This window comes from Malurus melanocephalus, unplaced genomic scaffold (genome assembly GCF_030028575.1).
Source record: "Malurus melanocephalus ecotype Western Australia unplaced genomic scaffold, MMel_1.1 scaffold_13, whole genome shotgun sequence".
Classification (NCBI taxonomy): Eukaryota; Metazoa; Chordata; class Aves; order Passeriformes; family Maluridae; genus Malurus; species Malurus melanocephalus.
Window position 1 is genome coordinate 3,278,235 of NW_026623245.1, and position 24,974 is coordinate 3,303,208.

The following is a 24,974-nucleotide window of genomic DNA, read 5'->3' on the forward strand; positions in this document are numbered from 1 at the left end:
TGTGAGGGCTCCTCTGCCCCTGCAGGTTTTGTGGCAGAGCTGTGGAGTTCTTAGGCAGAGGGAACAAGGGCACAGATGCTTTTGGCTGAGCTGTGCTGCTGGTACAGCTTTCTCCAGGCCCAGCTGAGCTGATGCAAAACCAAAATGCAAGGGGGCATTAGAGGTGTCCAGCTGGAGAAATACCAGAGGAARTCTCGCTCTCACAAAACACCCAGTTTGAGCACTCACAAAAATACTCCTACAAWTAAGGTGAAGGCCCAAGTACATCCAATATGTTATTGCTGCAATATCCAGTATCATGACAGTTCAGAAACTGGACTGGAAACAAAGTTCAAATCACCAGATTACATCTTTCAGTTTCGTTTTTGCACGTGATGATGCCCAGCAACTGCCTCAAGAGCTCAGGCATATTTGCATGTCAGCTTCCACCCCGTTTGGATACTTCAGATTTACCGTAAAAATAAACAGTTTGGGAATTTTTGGAGGAGCTCTCTGCCTTSCCCAGAGAAGAGCTCAGACTCGGCACATTGAGGGTCATCTTTATGGCCTTGTTTATTTTGGATTCTGCCTGGGATCCCCATCTGCAGCAGGAGCTGCAGAGGGAAGCGCTGTGTGTCCGTGGCATTATGGCAGCAGCCTTTTCCCTTTCCCCTTTTTGGCTCCATTTCCCCTTGGAGCAGCTCTTCCCATGCCTGTTGTGTCTAGAGTGCACAGTCTTGTTTACATTTTTTTCCCCTTGCAGCTTACAGAATTTATAAAACATACTTCAGCTCACTTTTAAGGAATCACACAGATATTAAATGCTCTTCCATTTGTTTTCTACATTTAGTTTTCCATCATTAATGACACCTCCTTCCTAGCTGCAGGTTATTATCTGAGAACTACTCACGGAATTTGTTGCTCATAAGAGCTTTAATATTAAAATTAAAACCAAAAATAATGTGGCTGTCTGAATCAAATCCTGTTAGAAAAACAGGAGCTTCTGAAGTACTTACGTTACAGACAAGTTTTGACAGTCTAGCACAGACAGAACCTTAAAGGAGCTCCTTAAACATGCATTTAGTAACACTTTTAGAGCCTCTAGTTTATGCTCTCATGGAGCTGTTCTAGCATGAGGTCCTGGCAGCACTGAATTCAAGGGAAAACACCCCAGTCATCCTCCCTGTCCCCAGACAGTCACTTGTCTTGGCAAATATTACYCTCTTTATTCCCAAAATGTTAAGAAAGAGCTCTGAAATGCCAAACTTTAATTTTTTGTTTAATGTAAAACTATCTTCTGTACTTCRGGAAAGTACCTTCCTAATTCATTAACATGACATTGGTATAAAAAATTACTTCCTAAAGATGTTAGGTGGAACTTAGTATGAAACATTTAAAGTAAGCAAAAACTCAGATTTTCCCTGTTCCAGGCAAGTTCCTAAGCTGTGTTTAACTCTTCCAGGCATCCGTCCAAGGTGAGGTACTAGAAAAAATGTAKTATGCTGCTCAATAATAGCTTTTTATCTGTCTGTCTCTTAATACCAACATCCTGTGGTACCTTTTGTTTCTGCCTGCACTTTGCAATTCTTGGTATTCCTGTTTTTCTTTAGATTCCCATCATGCACCACTCCCAGGAGTTCCCAATCTTTTTATATATGGTGACTCACTGGGGAATTCCTACTCCTCAAGAGGGCTGATGAGGCCTCAACTGTTGTTTCTAGGAAGCATCCCTGATGTTTTTAGATGAGAAAAACCTGGTTTTAAGTGCTAAGTTTTCCTCTGAAAAGAAAAATTTCCCCTTTGAAAAGTAGTTCTTTGCTCATCTCTACTGACATTGAGCAAAAAGCAGTCAGTGTCTCAGGGAAACTTGCTCCAGGCACCGTCCTGCTGGCTGCAGTCTCCCTGGTTTTTGGGATTTCCTGCACAAACTGCTCAGCAAAAGCTGGGAATGGATTTCAGATAACTCAGTGCTACCTGCATCCACACAAGAAAAGCTGCAGTATGCAACAGAAAAAGAGTTTAAAATAAAATCTTGCTTGATGGAGGGCTATATACACTGGCTTCCCAAAATTCTTTTATGTACAGAAGAAATAAAAGTAAGGCTAGAGATTGAACCAATGCTACCTGGTCCAGAGTATGTAAAATATAGTCCAAGGGTATCCTCTGGCAGATCAACATGATCCAAACGTTCCAGGGACACCCTTTGCACCCAGGCTGTAACACTGCACAGTGTCTGGTCACCAGCTGCTGCTTCCTCATCCCAGCTCCAGAAGTTAATCAGCCAGGGTTGGAGGCCAGTCAACATCAACAGACTAGAAAAGCAAAATGGGAAAAAAGGCAAAATCAGCAGAGTTGGTATTTTACAGCTATCAAAAGAATCACAATTCCTTTTGCTGCTACTTGGCAGCATCACTCGCKGTTGGACTGGATTTACAAAGAAGAGTAGCAATAGGAAATGTATCCTGTGGTAAGGAACACTGATYCACTTAAAGCAATTCCATGGAAAGTATCTCACATGGGCAACTCCCTCAGTAATTTCCASGAAAGACAGCAGACAACTTACTTCCACATCCAGCTCCAGAATGTCAGCAGTTCTGTTCAGAAGGGACCCAATGTTGGGCTTCGTTCTTCCAAAGTCTCCATGCACAAACTCCTTAATGTAGCTGGAATACTGGCTAAGGAGAGGTGTATTTCACAGGAAAGAAACCAAAAGGAAAAAACTCCTAAGTAACTTCTCACTTAATGTCCTGTTAAGCCYACACCTATCTTTAAGAGAGCTCCTAATTCCTGGCTTGTGACAGGTGCCAAAAACTGCACTGCTGACTTTTATTTTCTGTTTCRTTCCAAAATAAGTGGTGACTTTAGGACTAAACTGTAACTTTTAAGTAGCAGCGATCTCCAGTGTGCACTGAAGTGCATTAAATATTGTGGAAAAGCTCATTTTTGGAGGTGAAAAGTTTTCACTTAAATTGGAAAAAGCTGAAGTGTATTTTTAAGCAGTACATTCTCATAACTGTCACATACTTTAAGATTATCACAGTGGTCAATACAAAACCACACATGTATGTGGCATTTTTGGATGGATACCTGAGCATGAAATTGTGACCTAAAAGCAAACACGCAGCAACACCACTGCAGGAGAGGAGAGATTTCAAAAGGAGGGATTTCAAAACACCACAATGAACAAAGCAGGAAACCTCCCATTATCCCAATCACTCCATCCAGGAGGCTGTCAGGGCACCCAAGGATACGTTCCTGCCTGAGTCTTCAGGTGCAGGCGGAAGTGGTGCTCGTCGATGTACTCGGATTTCATGGTGTGGATGACCCGGCACCGCACGGCCAGAGGCCGCCGGTGGAGAACACGGAGCGGGGTCTTCTGGTCCAGCTTCAATTCCTGGTGCCAGAGGAAAGAAATGAGGAAGAAATTGTGAAAATGCTGCAGATTGTTGGAGTTGTGTGTGTTGTTAACCAGGCTCGTCTTTTTTCTCTTGTGTTCTGGTAGTTGAGTAATCTCAAGGCAAGACCCGTTTTTTCCAAGTTTATCAAAGGAAAAAGGACAGCCCTCTCAGAGGCCAAACAAGGCCTCACATGAACACAAACTAATCGAATCACAAATACAGAGGAATAACCTTGAAATCTCCATAGCCCTTTGCTGGAACGACTCCAGGATTTAGCAGCTCACTCAGAGCCTCAGGGCAATCAGGAAAAAAAAATCCCACCCAYAAAATGCTTTGTCTAAACTACAGCCAACCCCCTAGAAATAAAAGTGAGGGAAAAAAGCCCTAGATGAGATTAGATCTTGGAACAGTCTTTTGAAAAGTTTATTTCCAACTCCCTTTCCCAAAGGAGATGCAGCAGTTTGAAAGGCAACTTCTCCGGAGCAAGGGAAGCTAAAGGAAGAGCTACCCAACAGTTGTCTCCCTGAGCTGTAACGGCTCAAGCCCTCATTTGGAGAATGAGCTCACAGGCAAGACTCGTAGGAAATGGTGCAACACACCAAAAACTGAACCCACTTCTTCATCAGGCCAACATCTGGAGACTGTTCTCATTCCTGCACATGCTGAGCCTTCCTGAGGCCTCTTTGCAGTATGTTATAGACATTTCCAGCTCCAAATTGTTGCAGCTGTGGGAGAATGGCTTTAGAGCAGAACAAAAGAGCTTCTCTGCCCCTTTCACTCACAGAAGACACTATCTAAGGTAAAAAAAGGGTGCAGGTGCCAGATTCCCTCCTCTCCCATCTATTGATTTTGATGATTGGGTCTCCTGGAAGGTGAGCAGTATACAAGGATTTGTTGTCTGTGCTAACAGCCAGCTAACAGTCTGGCTGGAGTGACTGGTGAAGGTTGGTGTGGAAGTCCCCATAGCAAGAGAAACTGATTAAAAAAACCCAAACACCAAGCAAAACACCAAAACCAGAGCAAGAGATAGGCCCATGGGTGCACGTATATAACAGTTTGCTAGGACACCAGGACAGGTACTATTTAAATGGTATTAACAAGAGCTCCTGATACCTTGATATCATCCAGAAATGCGATGTCTTCTCTCTCTATTGCTTTATCTGTCCATATTAAGGCACTGTAGGTCTTTGTCTTCTCCTCCTCACCTTCCTTCATACGACCAATTGCCTCTCTAAACAAAAGAAATTAATTACTCATTTAACATAAGCATAATTATACAAGGCTGTGTGCAGAAACACCTCCCAACTCCCCAAGTGGTGTTTTGAAATCCCCCGCYAGCGATGATAAACACTGACCTGGTGACAAGCTGTAAATCTCGAACCTGTATTTTGTCTGAAGAGTCATTAATTGCCTGTAATATTTAAAMCAGAAATCAGTTAGCAGAGCTGCTGTGTTGGAGAGGCAGCACGTGCTTTACGAGTTCCGTGAGGTGCCCATGATTTACCTGCTGCAGCCTCTTCATCTCCTCCGCAGTGAAACGTATCCTACGAGGATTCACCAGCTCGATTGCAAAGGGCCTTCCTGGCAACAGGCACAGTCATAAAACATAAAAACATGTTGTTCTAAATTAATGCTGGAGTTTACACAGGAAGGCTGCAAGGTGTGAAGACTGTCTGCTGATACACAAACAGGGAGAGGAGCRGCAGGCTTAGGGATGGAGCATCAGATGGAAGGGAAGAAACAAGGGACTTTTYTTTGGCTACTAAACCCCAGTATCAGCAATAACTGCGAATTATGACTTCCCAGAAGACATCTTGTACAAGTCTGTGCTAATTAAAAAATAAAATAAGAAAAAAAGCTAATTAGCTTATTTTCTGTCACCTACAGCAATGCCCAGGTGCACGGCRATGTTAAATCCCACTCCCTCAGCCCAACATCTGTTGCCAGAGTTGTAACTCTGTGCTCAGGGCCAGGACAATCCCCAGAACAAGCAGTGCCAAGAATCACACTACAAATCAGGCAGCAACCGAAACAGAATTGTTCATTTTTMCTTTTTCTTTCCCTCCTCCTTTGGCTACAGCAGCTTCAGCACGCTGGAAAGCAGCTGAMCTTTAGAAGGGACACAAGTTCAACAAGAACACAAGGCTCCCCCACTCTGCAGTGACAGTGAGGGAATTAGAAAGATCCAACAGAAAACAGGAGAGGAATCAGTCTGACATAAATGGCTTAAAAGTAGGGAGTGAATAAAATACTCTTAACTGGCTCTGCCTTTCCAAGCAGCTAAGGCCATGAAAAAGAGTTCCTCTTTCAAGCTGGTTTTATGAAGCTCTTTGGTCTTTGGGAATAAATATATAAATCTCACTCAAATGCTTCCGAGATAAAATTTCAAAGCATGCCTAATCACACACTTGGCACTCAGGAGGATCTGTCAGAGGAGTTCCACACAGACATTTCATCTCCGTGTTTCACAAGGGGTCTTCCAGGCCTTACCATTGCCTAGTGTCCTTACATCCACATCTTCTCTTCCAGAGGAGGAAAAATTAAAGCCTATAACAGATTTGAACAAAGCAGGTGAGATTTCATTTCACATTTTTAATACTCTTTACAGCTTTTAAAAGGCAAAATATTTTCTTTCTAAACTTGTTTGCAAAATCAAAGAGTTGTCTTCATAAACTGGAGCCTGCACTTCACAAACTCTGAGAGTTCCTATTTATTCCCAAGTTTCTCGAAGAGCACTCCCAATTCCTTGGCCTGAATGAGACTACTACAGTCAGACGAACATATCCACAGGGAGGAGAGGAGGGGGAAGTAGCAGGTTTTTTTCCAAGCTGATATTTAATGCAACTTTTCCTTGGGCCTTCTATGTCTGTAATTCCACATCTGTTAGAGGACAAATGATGGGCAATGATTATTTCATCTGGATAAWCCCTGGATAAGCATTTACCTTGTGGAACTTTATGCACTGAGGAAAACAAATGAATCAAGGTAAGAAACATGAAGGGGTTGAAAGCCAGGCAGATATTAAGAAATACCTGTGGCAAAAACCTGCCTGGTACAAATCATTTTATGAATTACCAACTGCTAAGGAGTTTGGTTAAGCAAAAACACTACCGCATGAAACCATCATATTTGCATCATCAGATCCACTGAGGAGCTACTTTAGTAGGATAAAAGGATCTAATTACTCCCAGATCACAGCTAAATAAAGTTTACAAGCTTTGATTTGGAAGGATAAAAGAGGGATAAAGAAACATCCGTTTTTCCCATTATATTCCCATATTAAGTGGGTAGCTACTAAGCAAAAATCTAGTAAAGGTGAAAAATACGTATGGTAGGAGATCTAGATACTTACTGTCTGCCTTGAATTCTGCCATTAGATGCTCTGAAATCAGTTCTTCCACTGAAGATTCCAGCTTCCGCTCCCCATCAATAATCCAKGGAGTCTGAGGTAAATTCCTGGAGTATTTGTTGTATCTTCCTGTAAAAGACAACCATGTTGCTTCTAATCATTCTAAAACCACGAGAAAAAGCTGCAGTCTTGCACAGCACATTTAACTTCCATGGGGGCTTTGTGAAAATAATTTTACAGGCTCGAGCTTGTTTTATGGCAGGAGCAATAYACCAGCACTATGGAACACATGTGGCTGCACCCAGGAGAGTGGCAGGAACCAGGATGGCCTTAAAGCTGGACTTGAGAGCCTGTGGCTGCAGTCCTGCCTTCAGGTAAAACCCTCCTCTGTGAAATAGTCCAGGTTCCAAGCCAAGTTCTGCCATCGTCTGAAGACTTAGGAAAAGAAACCCAAACTAAAATGTTTTGGCTCACTACAAGGAAAACCATGCAAGGAGCAAAAAGTCTCAATAACAAATTAGGAGGAATGGCAGGAACTGTGAGAAGGTGCCATGTTTGGAGATTGGCATCCTTGGATGATCACGATGTTCTCATGGCAACTCCATGACARACTATAACCAATGAACAAGCCAGATGTGGATGACCAGCATAAGGTTTTTTATGGACAGGACTGATAAGTGAAAATATTCCCAAAGCAAGGGAATAATTAGTAAGGGACAGGGAAAGGAAGCCCCTRCTCAAACCACTTTCGACCTGAAACYCTGCATACAGAAAACAGAGTTCAGAGTAACTGTGCATTACTCTGTGCCTCTGTCATCTCAGGGGTTTGGGGTTTTGTATCATATTTTCCTATCTCGAACAATGTTTCCTTCTTGCAGTTCGATCTGGAGAAAAAGCTACACAAACAAATGGGGAAAATGAGTAACACAGTTTCACTGGGGCAAATAATGAAAGTCGGATGACTCATCATTCAGATGCAGCTTCCCACTGCTAAATTCTCTTTCCATAAAATGGAAAAAGAAGAATAAGGTTTGKTTTTTTTTTCTCTCAGCTCCCCACTCTAATAATTTTAACTTTTACTCTGAACAAGAGTTGGTTTAAAAAAACAGAAGRTGTTTTTTGGTTTGACAGCTCCTGAATCCTTAAAAAAGGGGGTGAGAAATGATCACTAAACACCAAAAGTAAGGTCAAGAGGACAATGTTGTACTTACAAATTAAGATCCCATCTCATTTATTAAAAGCAAAATATCTGCACTGTACTCAATGAATTCTACTCTGGATTTAGTTCTGGAAATTTAAACACCTGCTTGGATTTCTTTTTCATAGAGCAAGATATAAATGATAAATGGGTAAGAGCAGTATTAAATGACATGCAGAAAGCAAACCTTCTGCCTTGCTCTTTAAAAAGCAGAATTCTGATAAAATTATCCAACAAAGCAATCTAAAATAAAACTGTTTGGAAAAGCCTAAAAGGAACTGGGTATCTTAGATTGGCAAAAATGTACATTGAACTGTCTAATCAGTAATTAAAAATAAGAAATGATTATATGTAGAACGTCAAGTACCCTGCCATTTGCTTTTGCCTTTTTTCATTTTTGATTTCTCTATATTCAGGATTTTTATCATTCTTTTAAACAGAGTATGCTGGATTTAAATTACAGGTTGKATAGTTTTTTAAAGAATAATCAGTTTGCATGTATTTAAATAAATTGTTTATGCAAAAGACTAGAAGAAGGGTAGATACTTTGTCAGGCAGGTGATAAATCATCTGAACCCAGCAACAACCATGGGTGGCTGCACTACCTGTCTCACCCAAACCTTCATAAATCCCATGCAGATATGCAGTTTTGGATGGGATAATAAGCAGAGAAATCCAGATAGTGAAAACCTCTGAATCCAAATCAAAAACCAAGGAAGTGAACAGCTCTGCTGGGAGCCTGTTGGTGTGGAAGTGCCCTTCCCAAACCATTATTCTGAGGGGATCTGTGATTTCTAACTTTTGACTAAATAATAGCAAAGGCAAATACAATTTGTTCTCCCTTCAAACCAGCTCACACATGGATAGAGCTGGATTTGTTTCTTTGCCTCTTACACTTCATTACAGGAATTAACAAACAGCAAGAATCCTCTGGGTGTCAGGGTAGTGTTACAAAGTTCTCTTCAAGACAACACAGCAGGAAATAAATGGTTCACTTTACCAGCCACAAAAACTGCACCGTTATTGCACTGGATTTCCAGTGCATCACAGAGGGTCTTTGGTGAACTTGGGGGACATTGAAAATGCCTGCATTAAAAATAAAAAGAGTAAAACATATTATCAATACCAGAACATGATGGAGCATCACCAGAGCATTAAATAAGTGTCTCTTGTTGGCTTCCCCCACTGCACCTGATTTTTATCATATTAACAGCACTTGGTGTTTTCTTAAAATTCAGCTGCTAGGATTTTTGAAATACGGGAGTATTTCTTGTAAAGGGAAGCTTACCTTACAAACTCTAAAGTTCAAAATAACCCTTCATTAAAAGATCAAGAGTGATTTTATACTGCCAGAATAAATAACAAATTTTAAACAGTWAACCAGCAATATTTAAGCTATCAAAGGTTCTTTTAAAGCCACCCTGTTTAGCCACTGAATATTTTCCTCACCTCCCTAATTCTGAACAAAAGCACAATACTAAGAACTAGTTTCAGTATATACTTACTTGAGAAAATCCTCTTCTTTTATCTTCTCCAGGGCTTTTATAACTGCCATTCTGGTAAAAACAGACTGCACAGTGAAATAAAAAAATGAGTCAAGAAAAGCAAAGAAAATACATGCCTATGGAAGAAAAAAGCATTGAAACTTACAGTGTATAGTTTTGTCACTCCTCACTTGGGAGCCCAGGTCCAAATTTGCAAAGTGGTTTAAAAACAGAAYCCTAAATCTGTGAACAGAAACCTGAAGCAGCTTCGTTGAGTTAAATATACCTAAGCCCCAGCTTTTATGTCAGTGACAGCAGGCAGGTAGTTCTGCTGAAAATAAGCCTGTTGAGYAGGAATCCGTTTCTGAAGTTCAGAAGTTGATTGATTCTCAGAACTAAGGGCTCTGAATGGTGGGGCTGGGCAGTTCCTCCTGTGGAAAGCAGGCAGCTTCTCACTTGCAGGCTCCAGCAAAATCTGTAATAATAGTACAGCAGGAGCCATGACTGCCAATCTGTGTGTGTAGCCAGGTCCTGCTGGGGATAACTGCAGTGAAAATCTACCTAGGACAGGAGACACAGGTGTTGTAACAAGTGAGGTGAAATCCTGCTCTAGGAAGGCTGAGGATGGGAGAAGGTCCCTAAATGAACCTTCTAATCAAAGCATGGTCAGGTCTTGAAATCCACCAAGGATGGAGCCTGCAAACCCTCTCTCCAGAGTCAACTCTCCTCAAGGTAAAACATTTTTTCTTCCATCTCCTCTGAACTTGTCACACCAACATATTCCTGCTGTGCCTCATCCTTCCACCAGGCTCTGTGAAGACCAGCCTGGCTGCCTGATCTCAATAATCTCTCTTAGGAGGAGATTCAGTTGGATCCTCCCCAAAGCCTTCACCAAGAGCCTTGAAGAAGTCCAGGTTCCTCAGCCTCTCCTCCCAGGCACGTGCTCCAGCCCTGGGACTGCCCTGATAGCTGTCTGCTGAATTTCCAATATATTTGTGTCTGTCTAGCAAACTGGATTGGGGATTTTGGGGAAAAAAAAATACTGGGTCACTGTTTGGGACAATTCAAGTCTTGGCTCTAAACAGAGTTCCTGGGTGCCTTCAGGAAAGCTGCTCTTTTACCTTCTAAGCATAAATTAGATAATAGCACTACYCTTCCTCACAGAACAGATGAGCTGGAAAACCCTGAAAGCAGCAGCAGGTTTAAATAACTATCTACAGCAGACAGCACAGAAATTTCCCCTCAGAAGCCAGTTTTTACACCACTTCTCTGATTAACACAGCCCTTGAAGCCCARCTTCTTTGTGAGGATGAACCTCTGACAGCTCTTCAGAGCTGGTATTTTTCTTTAGATTCCCATATATTTTGTTGCCTCTGTGTTTTTAACAGCCAGGCCCTGCTGGTTTAGCTCCTTATGTGGGATTTCCCCCCTTTTAAAGGACAGCACTGCAGCAAGCAGCGAGTTGTAACAATACAACCCTGATAAAAAGAGTGGCGTTTATTGGTCAGGTGGAGTAGAGTCAGCAGAATTCCTGGGTCAGCCTCTGCCTCTGCCAAACATTGGCAGACTCTTCACCAGAAAGAATGAAAGGCCTTGCAATGGTTTCTGATAGAAGTTACTTATTCTCCCTCTGATCACATCAACCGTCCTACTTGTATCAGTTTCCCTCCAACTGGTTTTTTRTCCTCACATGTCCTTTTTTCCGTCAATGGTTGTATGCGTGCTCAGGGTCTGCAACAAGTGGCAAGGTCCCTTTTCTTTCCCCACCTCCTMCAGAGGCAGACAGGATAAAACCATCCTCCATGTATCCTGGCTTTTATTCAGATCAGAGGACATGAAAACTGCAGTGTGATCATTTCCCTTTTGGCTGCTGAGTCTCATCTTCACAATGTGACTTATCTGAACTGCTTCACCCACAGAGAGCTTGAGGATCATCTTTTATGCTACTTTTAATGCATGACAATGAAATTCCTAGATCTTAAGGGCGGTATTTACAGAGAACATTCCTAAAATTATGGCCTTTAGACTGCCTGGAAAATGAACGACCTRAAGAAAAGCACCAAGCTCTTGGTTTTCCTAAGCTGAGAATTGTGAAGYGAATAAAGGAGACAACTTTGTTTTCAGACAATTGAAAACTAGAGAGCTTTCTGATGAAGAAAAACCAGACATTGAACACTGATTGAATAACCAGATAAGTTGTAGCTACTGCTGTGAAATTCTGAATGTCAGAACAGAAACACAATGATGAGATCTTACCTGTTTGTTCTTCGCTGGTTTGAAACAGTCTGGGCAGGCTGTGGCTCTAAACACAGAAATGAAAATTAGCTGTTCATCTCACAGAGAGACAAATAAACAGACACTCACAAGCACAGCATGTAAATGTTTTTTGTACCAATGCATCCAGTGTCTCACCTCCACTCAAGAGTTAAGCTCTTTAAAATTCCCTTTATCTGAAACCACAAATGGTACAAGATGTGCGATGCTTGATCCAGAGAAATCACGGAAAAAACTCTCTTCTCCTGCTCTGACCAACACCATCTCAGTCTCAGCTTTGAGATGGGATGGAAAACCACACAAGTTTAGCTTTCAGTCCTTTCCAATCTTTCTCAATAAAAGGTCATAATTGTGTTAAGTTCTATGCAAGATTTGCTGACACCTTGAAATCTGTACTTGCTGCTCTCAGACAACACCCACTACAAACCTGAGATTCAAACTGTCCCTTCAGGATAGGAAAACTGAATTTCCTACCAAAAAACTAACCCCAGGTGCTCACTCCCACTTGAGCTTTTCCTGTGCAAAAGGAAATTATTGGCTGTTTCACAAAAGTGAAAGCCAAGTCAGTCAAACACCTTTTCTGAGTACTGGAGAGGAAGTTGCTGTTCCTATTAGTGGATTTCTATGTATGCTGTCAGAGATGATTCCTGGATTTCTGTGTATGCAGTCAGATATTTCTAACCTCCAACCCAATTTATCATTTCTTGCTGTTGCTTTTCAACACCTCTGTAACTACTTCAGACTCTAAGGAAGCAAATTTCAATGCAAACAACTTCCCTGGCCAGTCTGTGACCCAAAGCAATGCAAATTCCCTCTTCCATAATTCCAGTGTCATCTTACCCTTAAATATTTCCAAATATAAATTGAYAAGAGCCAATTCAATCTTCCATGTCATTTCAGCACAGCTACCTCCACACAACTACATAASAACAGCTTGAGAGGTGAGAATCTGCAGATGCCATGCTTGGAAATCCAATCCAAAAGCACACCTGGAGTTCTCCAGGTTGAGAAAAAGTCCTACTTTGCCTCCACAAAAAAAACATGACTGTCACTACTACTGTGGCAACTGCCAAATTTATCATATTTGCATCAAAACCAAACCACTGCTTCAGAATGWGCCCAGAGCCAGCCACTCACACAAGCAGAATGCCTTGGCACCTCAGGAACTACTGTGTAATTAAATTAGGTAATGTGCTGTTGCTTTAGAAAAATGTCTCGAACCTTAATTGCTGTTTAAGTGTGCTACAAAGAGAAGGCAAATAAAGGGATATTGTCAGGTCACACGGAATAAACCTGAGTAATTGGAATGTGGAATGGAACTTCTTTACACCTTTCACCTCTGCAACTGCTCTGCTTGGAGCACTAACACTGKTGCCATAACATGTTCAACACCAATATTCCTGAAATGCCAGAAAAAGGATGGAAGGATGAGCTGAAAATATGACTGAAGAAGTTTCAGAGGAAGGAATTAAAATTAATTAAAACAAAAGGGTGCAGGATCCAGAAACACTTCAGTTCTCACAGGATTGAAGGAACCATTAATTAGAACTGTAATTTGGCCCTACAATTTTCTCCCTCTTTTGACCAGTCTTGAACAAGCTGGAAATGAAGAATGTTCAGCATACTTGTAATCATTGTTCCTAATACCTGTTCCTTCCCAAGTTTCCATTCCCTCATCCTCCATCTCAACACAAATGAAAGACACAGTCGTCGAAAACCAAAAAGGTGGTGTATTGATTATTCAAAGATCACAAATTGCCCGAAGAGAAAATAGGGAAATAAACAGAGGCTACAAAAGAAATCTCCAGTCTCAAGAAATGAATTCATTATTCAACAGAGACATCTCTGCTGATTTAACTTGCAATAGGTGCAAATTAACTGAGTGAAACAAAGTTTTCCAGGAAGCATTAACAAACAGGAAGAGTGGCCCTAATTATCCAGAATATACTACAGCTAGATTTCSAGAAATCAGATTAAATGGCAGCTAAATTCACAGAACTGTTTTGCTTCTTTGTGTACAGCAGATGCCCTACTGAGCCAGGTCAGAGGCTGTGTGTAGTGGCCGGGGAACTTCCATTTGTTTTAATCAACCAGCTACATTGGATTAACTCACTTCAAAGCCCTCCCTCCTGTCCATGTGTCCTGTAAGAGCAGGAAAACCTAGGTATGATCTCTCATATTCCCCCAYGTGTAATTATATGGTTTGAAATTTTAGAAGTTATACTGGGAATAACTTTGAGAAGAGCTGAAACTGAACAATTTATCTGAATGTTCTCCTTCCAGTTGAAATCAAAATTGTGATTTTTTTTTTATTGGCATTAAGGTGCAGAATTAACCACAGATGATGTAGCTTCAAACTCTGCAACTTTATGTGGATATGAGGAAATCTAGATGCAGGCCCCATTGTAGTTTATAAACACTGCATATTCTATTCTGTAGCAAATCCAAACTAACAACATTGYGCAACATTTAGATAAAAATCTTTTGTTAATTGTAGAAAAACTTACAGGAAATGGCACTCCTCATCTGTTTCTGGGTGAGCAAAGATCACACTAATTTCAAACAAACTCTAGATTAAAAAAAAAGAAAAAAGAACAAGAARGTGGTAACAGTTTTTTAAACAACCAGGGAGGATATCCTCAAGCAGCCATACCAGGAAAACAGTGGAGACAACAGAAAGAGTAACCCATTTACTTATATTTAAAGGCATTAAAATGKGTGCCAGAGCATTTGCCTTTCTGAAGTCACCAAAGATGATGTGAGAGCACTTCACAGCCATGAGTGGCCTGCACAGCTCCCATCCTGTGCAGGGCTGAGGCAGAGGCAGCCAGGGCTCAAAGCCTATTACGGTCACTAAGCCCCAGAGCCCTCCCGGGAGTGCAATAAAGACAAAAGCCCTGCGTAGTCACCACTGTAAAATTTTGTCAGGGGCTTCCTTTGCAATGCCTGCATGGCCTTGGGGCAAAGAAAGGCAACATGTCCTCCTGGATTGACAGCTAGCCCAGGAACTCCAGTGTAATCTCAATTCCACCCCCAATTCCCTMTCTGGCCTTGGGCAAACAACACTCATTACTTCTGTTACTCAGATACCAGTACACCTCAGGAGGGCTATTGAAAAGATTGGCTAATATTCAAGTGCCTTGTAGATAAAGGGCACTAGAAAAAACAACTTTTATGGTAAAGGGATGTCTGGAGTGGCTCGGTGCTTAAGTGTTGTAGAGCTTTGCTAACTTGGTATGYAAGAAGTTTGTTTCTTCCTGCATCACCTTCAGAATAACAATGTTTTTTATCTTCACTAAGACAAAAGGGATGCTTTCAATTAGCACTCCTGGGAAAACACAGTCTGTAATTATTGACAAATCAACATAAAGACTAAATGAATCTAGTGCTGGGGTCAGTTCTATGGCTGGTGACAAGTAAAACCTACAGCATGCTTTGGTCTCAGCAGGAATTTTAGCCATGACTGCAGAAATTTTACATTCAAGATGATTCAAGATGCTTCTGAGTTTGGCAACACCTGATTGACATGTTCAGTCAAAGCCTTTCAGAAAGATTTTAAGGGTATTAGTCGGAATCTGCAAGTTGAAAACAGCTTGAAAAARACCCATTTCTATTGCCTACTTAGGGGTACTGCAGGTCCCAACATGTCCATTTCTAGTGTTCATCAAAGTGAACAAGGACCAGTCTTTTCTCTTTCAGCACATTTCAGAAATATATTTTATCCACAGAACCTGAACAACTGAGCTCACAGAACAGTAGTAAGTGYTGGCAGTGACAGAAGAGCCAGGAAGGAATGTGTGAGCATTCCTTAGCCTCTGCAAAACAGGGATCCTGGAACAGAAGGCAACTGAAAAAGACTCATTAACAAAAGGAGGATGGCAGCACAAGAGATTTAGCACAAGCCTGTGGTGGTTTCAGAAGATGCAATGATCTGTGTGTACAAAAATGAACATTGAGCCCCTCAGGACAGAGACTTKGAGACCTCTGGTTAAAGGAACTCCCCCCCCTGCTTTTCTCTGCAGTAAATATAGGAGCAATTCAACTTGTTTCTCTCTTARTAAGGAAACAAGGACAGATTTTTATTTCCCCAACAAGTGAATAAGTGAATAAATATACWCACACAAACACATAGGAAAAAAGAAAAAAAAACCAAAGAAAAAAGTGTTTTGTTATTTATACGACACCTTTCCATCAGCAGAAACGCCCAACTCTTCTGACAACTGGGGATGAATAATCCACTTATAAGCTTCYTTCAGCTGAACAATGTCATCCTTTGCCAAGGGAAGCCCCAGATTTCTGAATCACAGAGAAAAAATAATTTGCCCAGGAGTCTGGCAAAAATAGATACATGACATACAATATTTCAAGATGAACTTAAGTAACTACTGCCAAGCAAAACAGATTAATTCTTTTTTTTTTCTGTGCACTGAGGAAACTGATGCCAGAGCTTCCTAGCAGATCAAAAGTTGCAAAAGTCTTTCAAGAGCCTGCCCAGAGAAAAGCTGAGAAAGAGAAAGATACATTTCAAACCACYTGTTTGGGAACTTAGAGAGCAAAAGAGATAAGAAACCCCAAGTCAGGTCAAAGCAGGTAAAAAAGAAAAAACAAAAACACATAAAAATTAGCTRCCATCTTATTCCTTGTAAGCATCAGGTAAACCACACTATAAAATTAACATTTATACAGACAAATGGTGTCTATGTGAAGAGTTCTTGCCAGACAGACAGCAAAAGCCATTACTCACCTCATCTCCTGCTTCACCCCCAGCCAAGCAGCACGCTGCAGGTCACCAGAAATGCMCATGGAAAAGACAGGGAAAAGCAAAAGCAAGTGAAATTAAGGCTCAAAACTCCCCAACAAAATGAGAGACTCTTTGCAAAAGAAAAGTGTTTTAAAAACTCATAACAAAGGGAAGTATCAGGAATTTGGTATTTGCCTCAGAAGTGGAAAGATGGAATTGGTGTTTGTTTTTATTTCTAAGCCATCAYTTTGCTCTTCACCTCAAATCCTACCTGGCTATTAAAAAAAAGAGACTTCATTAAACATTTTGGAACTTGCTATTAATACTGTAACTACAAAAAKACTCTGACAGCCTAAGTATCAGTATCTACTATACAGAGAAATTTTTTTATTTAATTGTCTAAATTAATGTTATAGGAAAACTGGTTAACATATAAATTAATAAAACCCCAAATTCAGTTATTATCCATTATTATAACTATGAAATTAAAACTAYACTTAGTCTTACAGTATCACAGAATTGCCCCCTTATTTAAAGCACACCACTTAGTTTAGGAGAATAGGCTGAATAGGGGAAAGATGAGGAACAGAAAGAATATTTCTAGAAATCAGAGGGAGCTTTAAGTACAAATACTCAAGTTCACTAACAATAAGAAGAGAAAAACTCCCCTCGAAACTTCCTACAATGAAGCACAACAACATTTTCAGTTCTCCTCTACTAACAACAATTACAGAATACATTAGGACTTGCAGGAAACCACTTAACTAACAGAATCTGTACACTCAATTCAGTCTGTGTCACCATCCCCACTGAAAATTAATTCCAAAAGTCAAGCTGTTGGATTTGAAATAACCACAATGAAACAGTTTTCAGTMTGTTTCAGACCTTTAAATCTCTTCCCTATCTTCCATTCTTCATATACTTAAAGAATAACCTTCCCCAAACTCTGCTGAAAGAATTACTGACCATAGACAAGGAAATAATTCTAAGCAAGAGGTTTGAAAACATGTCTCAAACTTCAAGGAGTAGGGCCAGGATCACATGAATATCAGAAGRTATCACAGATCTCTTTTCCATGCTGATAAGGAAATCAATCTAAAAAATAAGTCTATTACCCTTCCTTTGGTGCATTTAAAAGAAGGAGGGAACCCTAAAACAGTGCTAGAAATATTAAGAGAAAAGAGGGATGGTGGAGAACATGAACTTTGTCAGATACATGATACACAAACCTACACATTGCTGAACAAAACAAATACAGTTGTACTGATGGAATGCAGTTTGCTCAAACTCACAGTGATTCATTATCCTGCATTTGTAGACAGTGTGAGTAAGGCTGCTTCACTTGAAGTATATTGTAATCCTGTTTGCATAATCACCCAGATAAAATCATAAATAAAAATAGCTTCAATTGAAATTCCTTGAACGTAGCTCTGAACTAGAGGATATGACAACCACAGAACTGGGCCTAGGAACCTGCATTTGACAAATGCCAATTCATAAAAAAACCTCTRCCATGCCTTGATTTAGAGCACATGCAGGTTTGGGACTCAGTAGGATGGCTAATCTCACTCCTTTTCCCTGTCTTCTGGGGATACAACTGCAAAATAAACAGAACTTCTCCATGTGAGCAGCTATGCTAAAATGAGACCATAGGTCAAATTTCACCTCCTCTCTCTTGAGTTACAAGTCGAAAGAGAATTAAAGAAATTACTTTCCCCCTTCAATTAGGAGGAAACAATAAATGAGGGTACTGCAAGCACAGAAGCCAAAAGATCCCAAATTCCAAATTACACTCAACCAYCAAGCCAGCCAAACCCCTCTACTTTCTCCCAGCTGTACATGGAGCAGGGGAKCAGATCCCTCTACTTCGTAATTACTTCATGTTTGTGAAGTGGTTTGAAAATGAAAAATGTTCATTACAGAGCTGAAGCCTGCAGGGCAATGTTTAGCAGCAAATACATCTCTGGAATACACCAGCTYGGGCACTGTATTGATTACAAGCTGCAGGATATTATTCTGGTGCTATCTGAGGGAGCACAGAGGCAACAGTTGAAATACCATGTGCAATCCTAGCCACAGCATTGCTTCAGTGTATTAGAAAGGAGCTTGGAGATGGGGAATTCCAGGATGAGGCACAGCCAGCCCTACMGGGAGTAATGACTACAGATGTTATTTGCATCAATGTCCTTGTAGCAAGTACCAGGATGATGGATCACGACTGAGACCACAGACAGAGCCAACAGTCACCCTTCTGAAGGGCACGACTCACTTCATATTCTAATAGAGTTGTCTGACATAAACTTGGGACTCCTGGATTTATGATTTATTTCAATCAAATCTCCTACTTGTGGAAAGAGGCAATTGCTTCCTTGCATCACAGATACAAATACTATGCAAATGTAGATTTTATGTCCCACTCTTCTCCAGCTCCTCTCATACATTTCARACTTGGCAGGATGACAACTGTCATAATTAAATGAGTTGAAGGTAATACTGAAAGGCAGTTTCTGGGTTTTTTTGTTAAAAAGATGATGGAGAAAATCTGTGTGCCACAGCAGAGGGCAATGGGAGGAAGGCTGCCTTTGGGTGTCCTTTGATGACAGGATTACACATTTTTGTACAGAGCAGGTCAAAGAATTAAAAGCATAATTTAACGAACAACCTCTTTTCAGTCCAAAGCACTTAGAGATTTTTTGATTTTGATATTTTCAGACATTTTCACAAATTATATTACTGCTTTTCTGTGGCTGTAGAACAGGGAATGTATCACCAATTGGTTTTTTTTGTAAGTGATAAACAGATAGGAGGTAAATAAACCCTCATGATTTTTAAAATTTTTCTTCCACCATCACCCCTTTTTACCCCTGCAGCTGTCGCAGACAGCTGGTTTAGCATTTGGCAAGACTGGGGAAATAGAAAAGAAGGGGCAGCAGTAATTTCTTAATCCAAACCTTCTCCCAGTCAAACCAAAACTGCTTCCAAAGGGAACAGATCCAGTTTTGGAGCTTCCTGCTGACTTAATTCACTCCCTCTATTAATTTCTGGGCCCACAGTACAACTCTTACTTCCTTGGCTGTCCCCAGCACTGCAGTGCTGCTGCTCTGCTGGAACACGAGGCCCARGCAGTGTGAGGACATTGCTCACCTGAACTGCAGTGCAACACCACCCTCTACCGAGGCTTCCTGCAAACACCAGGTGCTTTTAAAACAAGGCAGCTTACATCAGGCTTAAAGCTGGAGTAAAACTTGGAAAAGTCTGACCTACATTTGGGCTTTCCCAGAGCATCACACACACCCCAGTACTCGCCTAGCCTGAAAATGCTTTTTGACACACCTCATTTTTTGGAGGCATCAGAAAACAAAATAGCAATAAAGGCCAGAAAGAACAAAGCAAACACACCAATTTTGCTCAATCTAAGATAGGAAGTAAAGAATCTTGTGTTGCAGAAGATTTAGAATATTTGTTAGCTATTACACTGGCATTTGCCCAAGATGCCAGAGCTAACAGCACCAATCACCAYTACAAGTGCAGCAGATTACTTAACAAACTGTGTGGGAGCAAAAGAGACCTCACCACAGCTTTACATATAAATCCAACACCATCTACACTTCTTTCTGCCATGCTCACTGAAGYTTCCACCACATCTTAACCACAGCAGGCATCTATTGTACAGATTCACATTTTGCCTTTTAAAACACCACTTTTGCATCACTTCTAGAACAGTACTTTTGCATCATTTTAYATCAGAAAGCAGGGGAAGATTGCAAAATACCTCACAACTAAGTGTATTTTCCCATCATTTAAAATGCTGAACACTTCAAGAGTTCATCCTCAAATTCCCTGATTTGTATTCTGCACCACCAATTATCATTTATCCCTGGAAAGGCACCAGCTGCGCAGTTCTGTCTCCGAGAAGATCCACAAAGCAGAGCTGGAGCCTGCACCAAAGGGAACAATTCACTGAGGGTTTAAACAAACTCCTTTTAGGTTTTCAGATGTAAAGTAACTCCTGGGCTAACTGAAAACTTCAGTGATTCAGACCCTTTATTAATTACAATAATATTCACCCACAAGGAAGAGGAGAGAAGATTTCACTTTCAGCATGTGTTTCTGTTTTTTTTTTAAATGATAACAATTAAAAATCAAACCACCTCTGGCTTGTACATTCCAGTTACTTTCTTAAATATATATTTAATTATTTGAGTTACTTACCTCCCTGACAGACAGCTGTGGGGGTAGTGACACAGAAAATACAAAACTAGTGAACTGGTAGTCAGCAGAATTAACTTTTTGGCACACCTGTAAAAGAAGGAGCTTAGYATTAATCTTTAAAATCTTATAAACTTGATAATATTAATTCCACATCATCACTGTGAATTCATGTTAACACACATTCAGAGAGATGGCCAACATACAAACCAGAGTAATCACTAACAACTTATTGAAATATAAGCTTTTTTGTTCTGTTAAAAAAAGTTATGAATAAATAGTATCCTTAGTGGTATGAAACATCCAAACTCACTATTTTAAGGCCAAGAACAATTGTACATTGAAATTTCAGGTGAAATCAGCATCTCAGATAAGGAAATKTATGTATCAAATAATTAGTTTTTGTGGTGCCTTAACAAGAGCTGTCAGATTTTCCRTTGCCTGAAGAGAGTAACTCTGAAACAAGTCTTAGCAGTGGATTCTGTAAAAAGACATATACTGCCAATGGAAACAAAAAAAATCTAATTATGTTTTGCAACAACAAACTATATACTGTTCTTTCCATCTAGTCTCGGTTTTGATATATTCCTGCTATTAAACCAAATCYTTTTCTATTAAAACCCTGTTAAACATCTCAGATGCCAGTGTGAATTTTCTAGCTGATATTTCAGTGAGCAATTTAATTGCTCAGAGATAGTGTTTGCAACACTCTGTGCCCACATTCTTTCCTAACTCACATTTCCTCTATTATCCACAACCTGGATAATATCACCAAAACATTTTCTTCCTCTGGGGTCCTTCATAAAGACAAGTTTGTGCTGTACTAAAAACATGTTGTTTAGAGAACAGCCCTTSATGACTCCTCATTTTCTTGTCACATAAAAAATTGAAGAGAAGTCATCAGTTCCACTGAGGTTTTCCTCAAAAGCAGCTGAACCYCAGGTCATCTCCTAAATTCATATAACCACGTGTCTGTTAGTCCTTTTCTTAGGAAAGTGTGCTCCCTGCAGTCATTCCATTGCACCTGCACTGCTATGTTTTTTTTAGAAGTGCCACTATGATAAAGTTTGGGCAAAATTCAGTCCCACTACAGATGCAACTTCCCAATTGCATAGGTATGCAAACACTGCCCAGGAGCAGGAATGCTGAAGTTGAATGGGGCCATCTACATTTCAAATATTTAAAACAGACAAATGTTTTGGTTTGTTTTCTGGTCTCTTTCTTTCAAAGAAATAGAAAACTTCTTTCAAAAAACCCAAAAAACTGCAAGATATTTTTAGTCACCAGCTCTATGTCATAGGCCCCAACACAAACAAGCTCAAAAAATGTACCCAAAATACTAAGAACAGGTATTTACCTTTTTAACAAAGTCAGCCTCACAGAACTCCTGAAGAATTCCCAAACACACGTTGCAAACCTTCACAGCTGAGCTCTCCATTGCAGCATTTCCATCATCAGCCGAGGGAATCTGTGGGATGGCTCCGTTGTGGTTCAGATCATCAGCGCCTTCTTCACTGTACTCAAGTCTGATTCTCTTACAAGGTGGGTCAACCACATCCAAAMAGACTGTGTCTTCTTTTTCCTGATTGTTTTTCAGAAATTCCTTTAAATCCTTCATCAGATTCTAACATAAACAGAGGAATCACACTGTGGTTGATTTTTCCTCTTCAGCAAACACAATTCCATAAGGCAGTACAACCCATTCCAGCTGAGCCTTAGTGCATGTAATTAACAACTCAGAATTTATACCCAAAGACATCTTTAAGACACATTTAAACAGCTCCAAGCTGCATTTCTCTCGAAATAGAGATTTCCAGAGAAAATGCAGCTGAACAGACTTGTTTATCATCCAAGAATGAAAACATGTTCCAGACCTGACTTGCAGAAACATTTTTATCTTTGCCCCACCACTATTCAAAAGAGGTACTTGGTACCTTCTTGCCATTCAGATTATGTTAGAATTTAATTCCTCCAACTCCACTAGCCCAGGAAGAGAGTTGGCCACTACAGTATAAAAAGAAAGTAAGAGCAGATATAGGTGGAGGTTCTACAATTTAACATAAATTTCCTTTACATTAAAGGAAAAAGCACAGTTTTTCATAACTCCTTCTGCAAAGCTTTTTCCTCTCAGSCAAAGAGCACAAGAACACAACAAASGACAAACCTGGTGTGGGTGCCTGTAAAGCATCTGTGATCCCACRCTGCAGAACCTCAAAATACATCGGGGGCAAGTGCCAGTGTTGAGTAACAGCTGAACAATTGGTCTGTCCTTCTCTGTTAGTGAAGACATACTGGGTAATTCTAAAATTCAACACAGAAAAGAAAAAAAAAGCTTAGAATAAAGACAGTTCAGCAATTCAGTAATAAAAAGACTCAACTGGGACTTAACTGCACCGTATTTAGAATAACTGGAATTGTTTCTGTCCTCTAGGGAATATTTAGGACACATGTTTGTTTTAAATCATAGAGCACAAGAGAAGTGGAAGACCAACCCAAAAAGACCACTGACTGTGGGAGAAGCTCCTGTACTTCCTAGAAACCCGAACTCAAGTGTTCTGACAAGGGAATGCTAAGCTTTTGCCCACTGTTATCTCAGCTAAAGTAACATGTTAATCTTTATTAAATGAAGGAGGGGGGAGCTAAGATGTATTAAGCCAAATTTAAAATGGAAATCCCTCCTAAAATTGCAGCGACTAAAGAATCAGTCTGTTAAAATCACAAGGGAATAAAATAGAGTCTCAAACCACCCATCCTTTTGTCAGACAAAGTCCTAAAGGCAAAGGAAGCCTTYTCTATCCATTAGCCCCTCCAATTTTTTTAAGATTTATTCCCCCTCTCAAAGAAGACACACGTTTTTCGTGAAAAATCACGTACTTTTTCTCCCCGCTAAAATATCATGGCTAATTTGATTTCCTGGCATACTCTCTGCTCAGAACTTTAGAACAGACTGATTTTTTGGGCTGAAATTTTGTAATGTAGTAGAACTCAGCATTTTAAAACAAAAATATATGGAAGAAGAGAGATTCCCAGTGAGGTGCTCACCCTTACTGGACATCCAGGAAACTTCAGGAGGATAACCTGGAGGATAACATAAGGATAACCACAGTTGTTCAGACCAAAAGTTTAACCAGTCCATTGTCACCCAAAGTGGGAATAAACTGCTGCCACAGGAAAATATGTGTGTACAGAGCACACACATATGCCAAGTGCTCTCTGCCTTTGACCAAATGTGGTTTGCCTCTTGTTGAACCTTAACAGATCCTTCCTCCAGTGTCTGTTAGAAACTCTTTTGCCTTTGCATCCTTTGGCAAGGAATTCCACAATACCTACAGACTGATGAACCACCTGATTTTGGTTTGGGCTTAGTTCCTGCAAGCAACATTTGATACCCTCCTAGTGTTTGTGCCCCTAGAGACTCATTTAGAGATGGGATATATCCCTGTTCCTCATGCCAACCACAGCCTGTCAGACCTGGAATATCCAATCCTGCTCAGGAGTACCCTGCACAGAAATGCTGCAGCCATGGAAAACCTCCACAGCATGGAACAGTTATTGATTCAATTAATTTCGTTTGTCCTGGGTTTGGACTCTTTACAGTAAGCTATAGAAGCCGAGGGCTATCTGGAAAACTTCAAACCTGTTTCCGAAAAGAAACAGCAAACACCAACAAAATTGCTCTTAGGTAACTGCAACCTCAATTCATGAGACTTCATGAGACTTAAATACCGGCACTGTGTGACACATGAGGGCAATTGTGGCAATATTTGTAATATTTTGTGGCAATGTGGGGACAGGAATCACGGCCCCCGCTCGGACCCAGCACCTCAGGGCTGAGCTCTGGACCCCTCATACCTGAGGGGGAGCTCAGGGCCCCCATTCCGGCCCGAGCCTCAGGACTGCACGTCTGAAAGGGGCCCCTGCCCCCGACACTGCAGGCTGAGCAGCAAGGGTGCGGAGGAACGGGCCCGCTCAGCACAGCGCCGCCCCGCCGCAGGCCGGAGACCCCAGAAACAGGCGCCGTTCCCGCTCCGTTCCCTTTCCCATTCCCAYTCCCACCGCCATTCTCCATTCCCGGTCCCGCTCACCCTTCGCGCGGCGGACCGCGGAGCCGGCACAGGCTTACTCAGCAGAGTGGCAGAGCGCATCGCTCGGCCGGCGCGGAGGGGCGCCGTGCCCTCAGGGCGGCTGGTGGAATAGCTCGGCGCTCACTCGTGGTGCCTGCCAGCGAGCGGAGCCGAGCGGGGCCGAGCCCGAACCGAGCGGGGCCGAGTGAGGCCGAGCTGGGGTCGAACGCCAGTCGAGCGAGGCCGAAGAGGAGCCGAGCGAGTCCGAAGAGGAGCCG

The 24,974-nt window shown here is 41.2% G+C and overlaps 1 protein-coding gene across 3 annotated transcripts; it reads right to left on the bottom strand.

Annotated features, from left to right (window-relative positions):
• Nucleotides 1–908: 908 nt before the first annotated feature.
• PUS10 (pseudouridine synthase 10) lies at nt 909–24,948 on the bottom strand. Of its 3 annotated transcripts, XM_057382488.1 has the most exons (19): nt 24,718–24,948; nt 23,675–23,710; nt 22,797–22,933; nt 21,990–22,256; nt 20,636–20,722; nt 16,427–16,461; nt 15,867–15,978; nt 14,190–14,251; nt 11,665–11,710; nt 9,430–9,494; nt 8,925–9,010; nt 6,730–6,855; nt 5,868–5,924; nt 4,882–4,958; nt 4,733–4,788; nt 4,491–4,608; nt 3,231–3,373; nt 2,543–2,642; nt 909–2,291 (listed from the first exon to the last, which is right to left on the bottom strand). In XM_057382488.1, exons 2-19 carry the CDS (start codon nt 23,685–23,687, stop codon nt 2,253–2,255), a joined length of 1,626 nt encoding a protein of 541 aa, XP_057238471.1. In that variant the 5' UTR covers nt 23,688–23,710; nt 24,718–24,948; the 3' UTR covers nt 909–2,252. The 3 variants fall into 3 exon arrangements, with proteins under 3 accessions (XP_057238471.1, XP_057238481.1, XP_057238463.1); XM_057382498.1 differs by lacking the exon at nt 23,675–23,710; XM_057382480.1 differs by lacking the exon at nt 24,718–24,948 and having other exon boundaries at nt 23,675–24,471.
• Between the last annotated feature and the right edge of the window lie 26 nt (nt 24,949–24,974).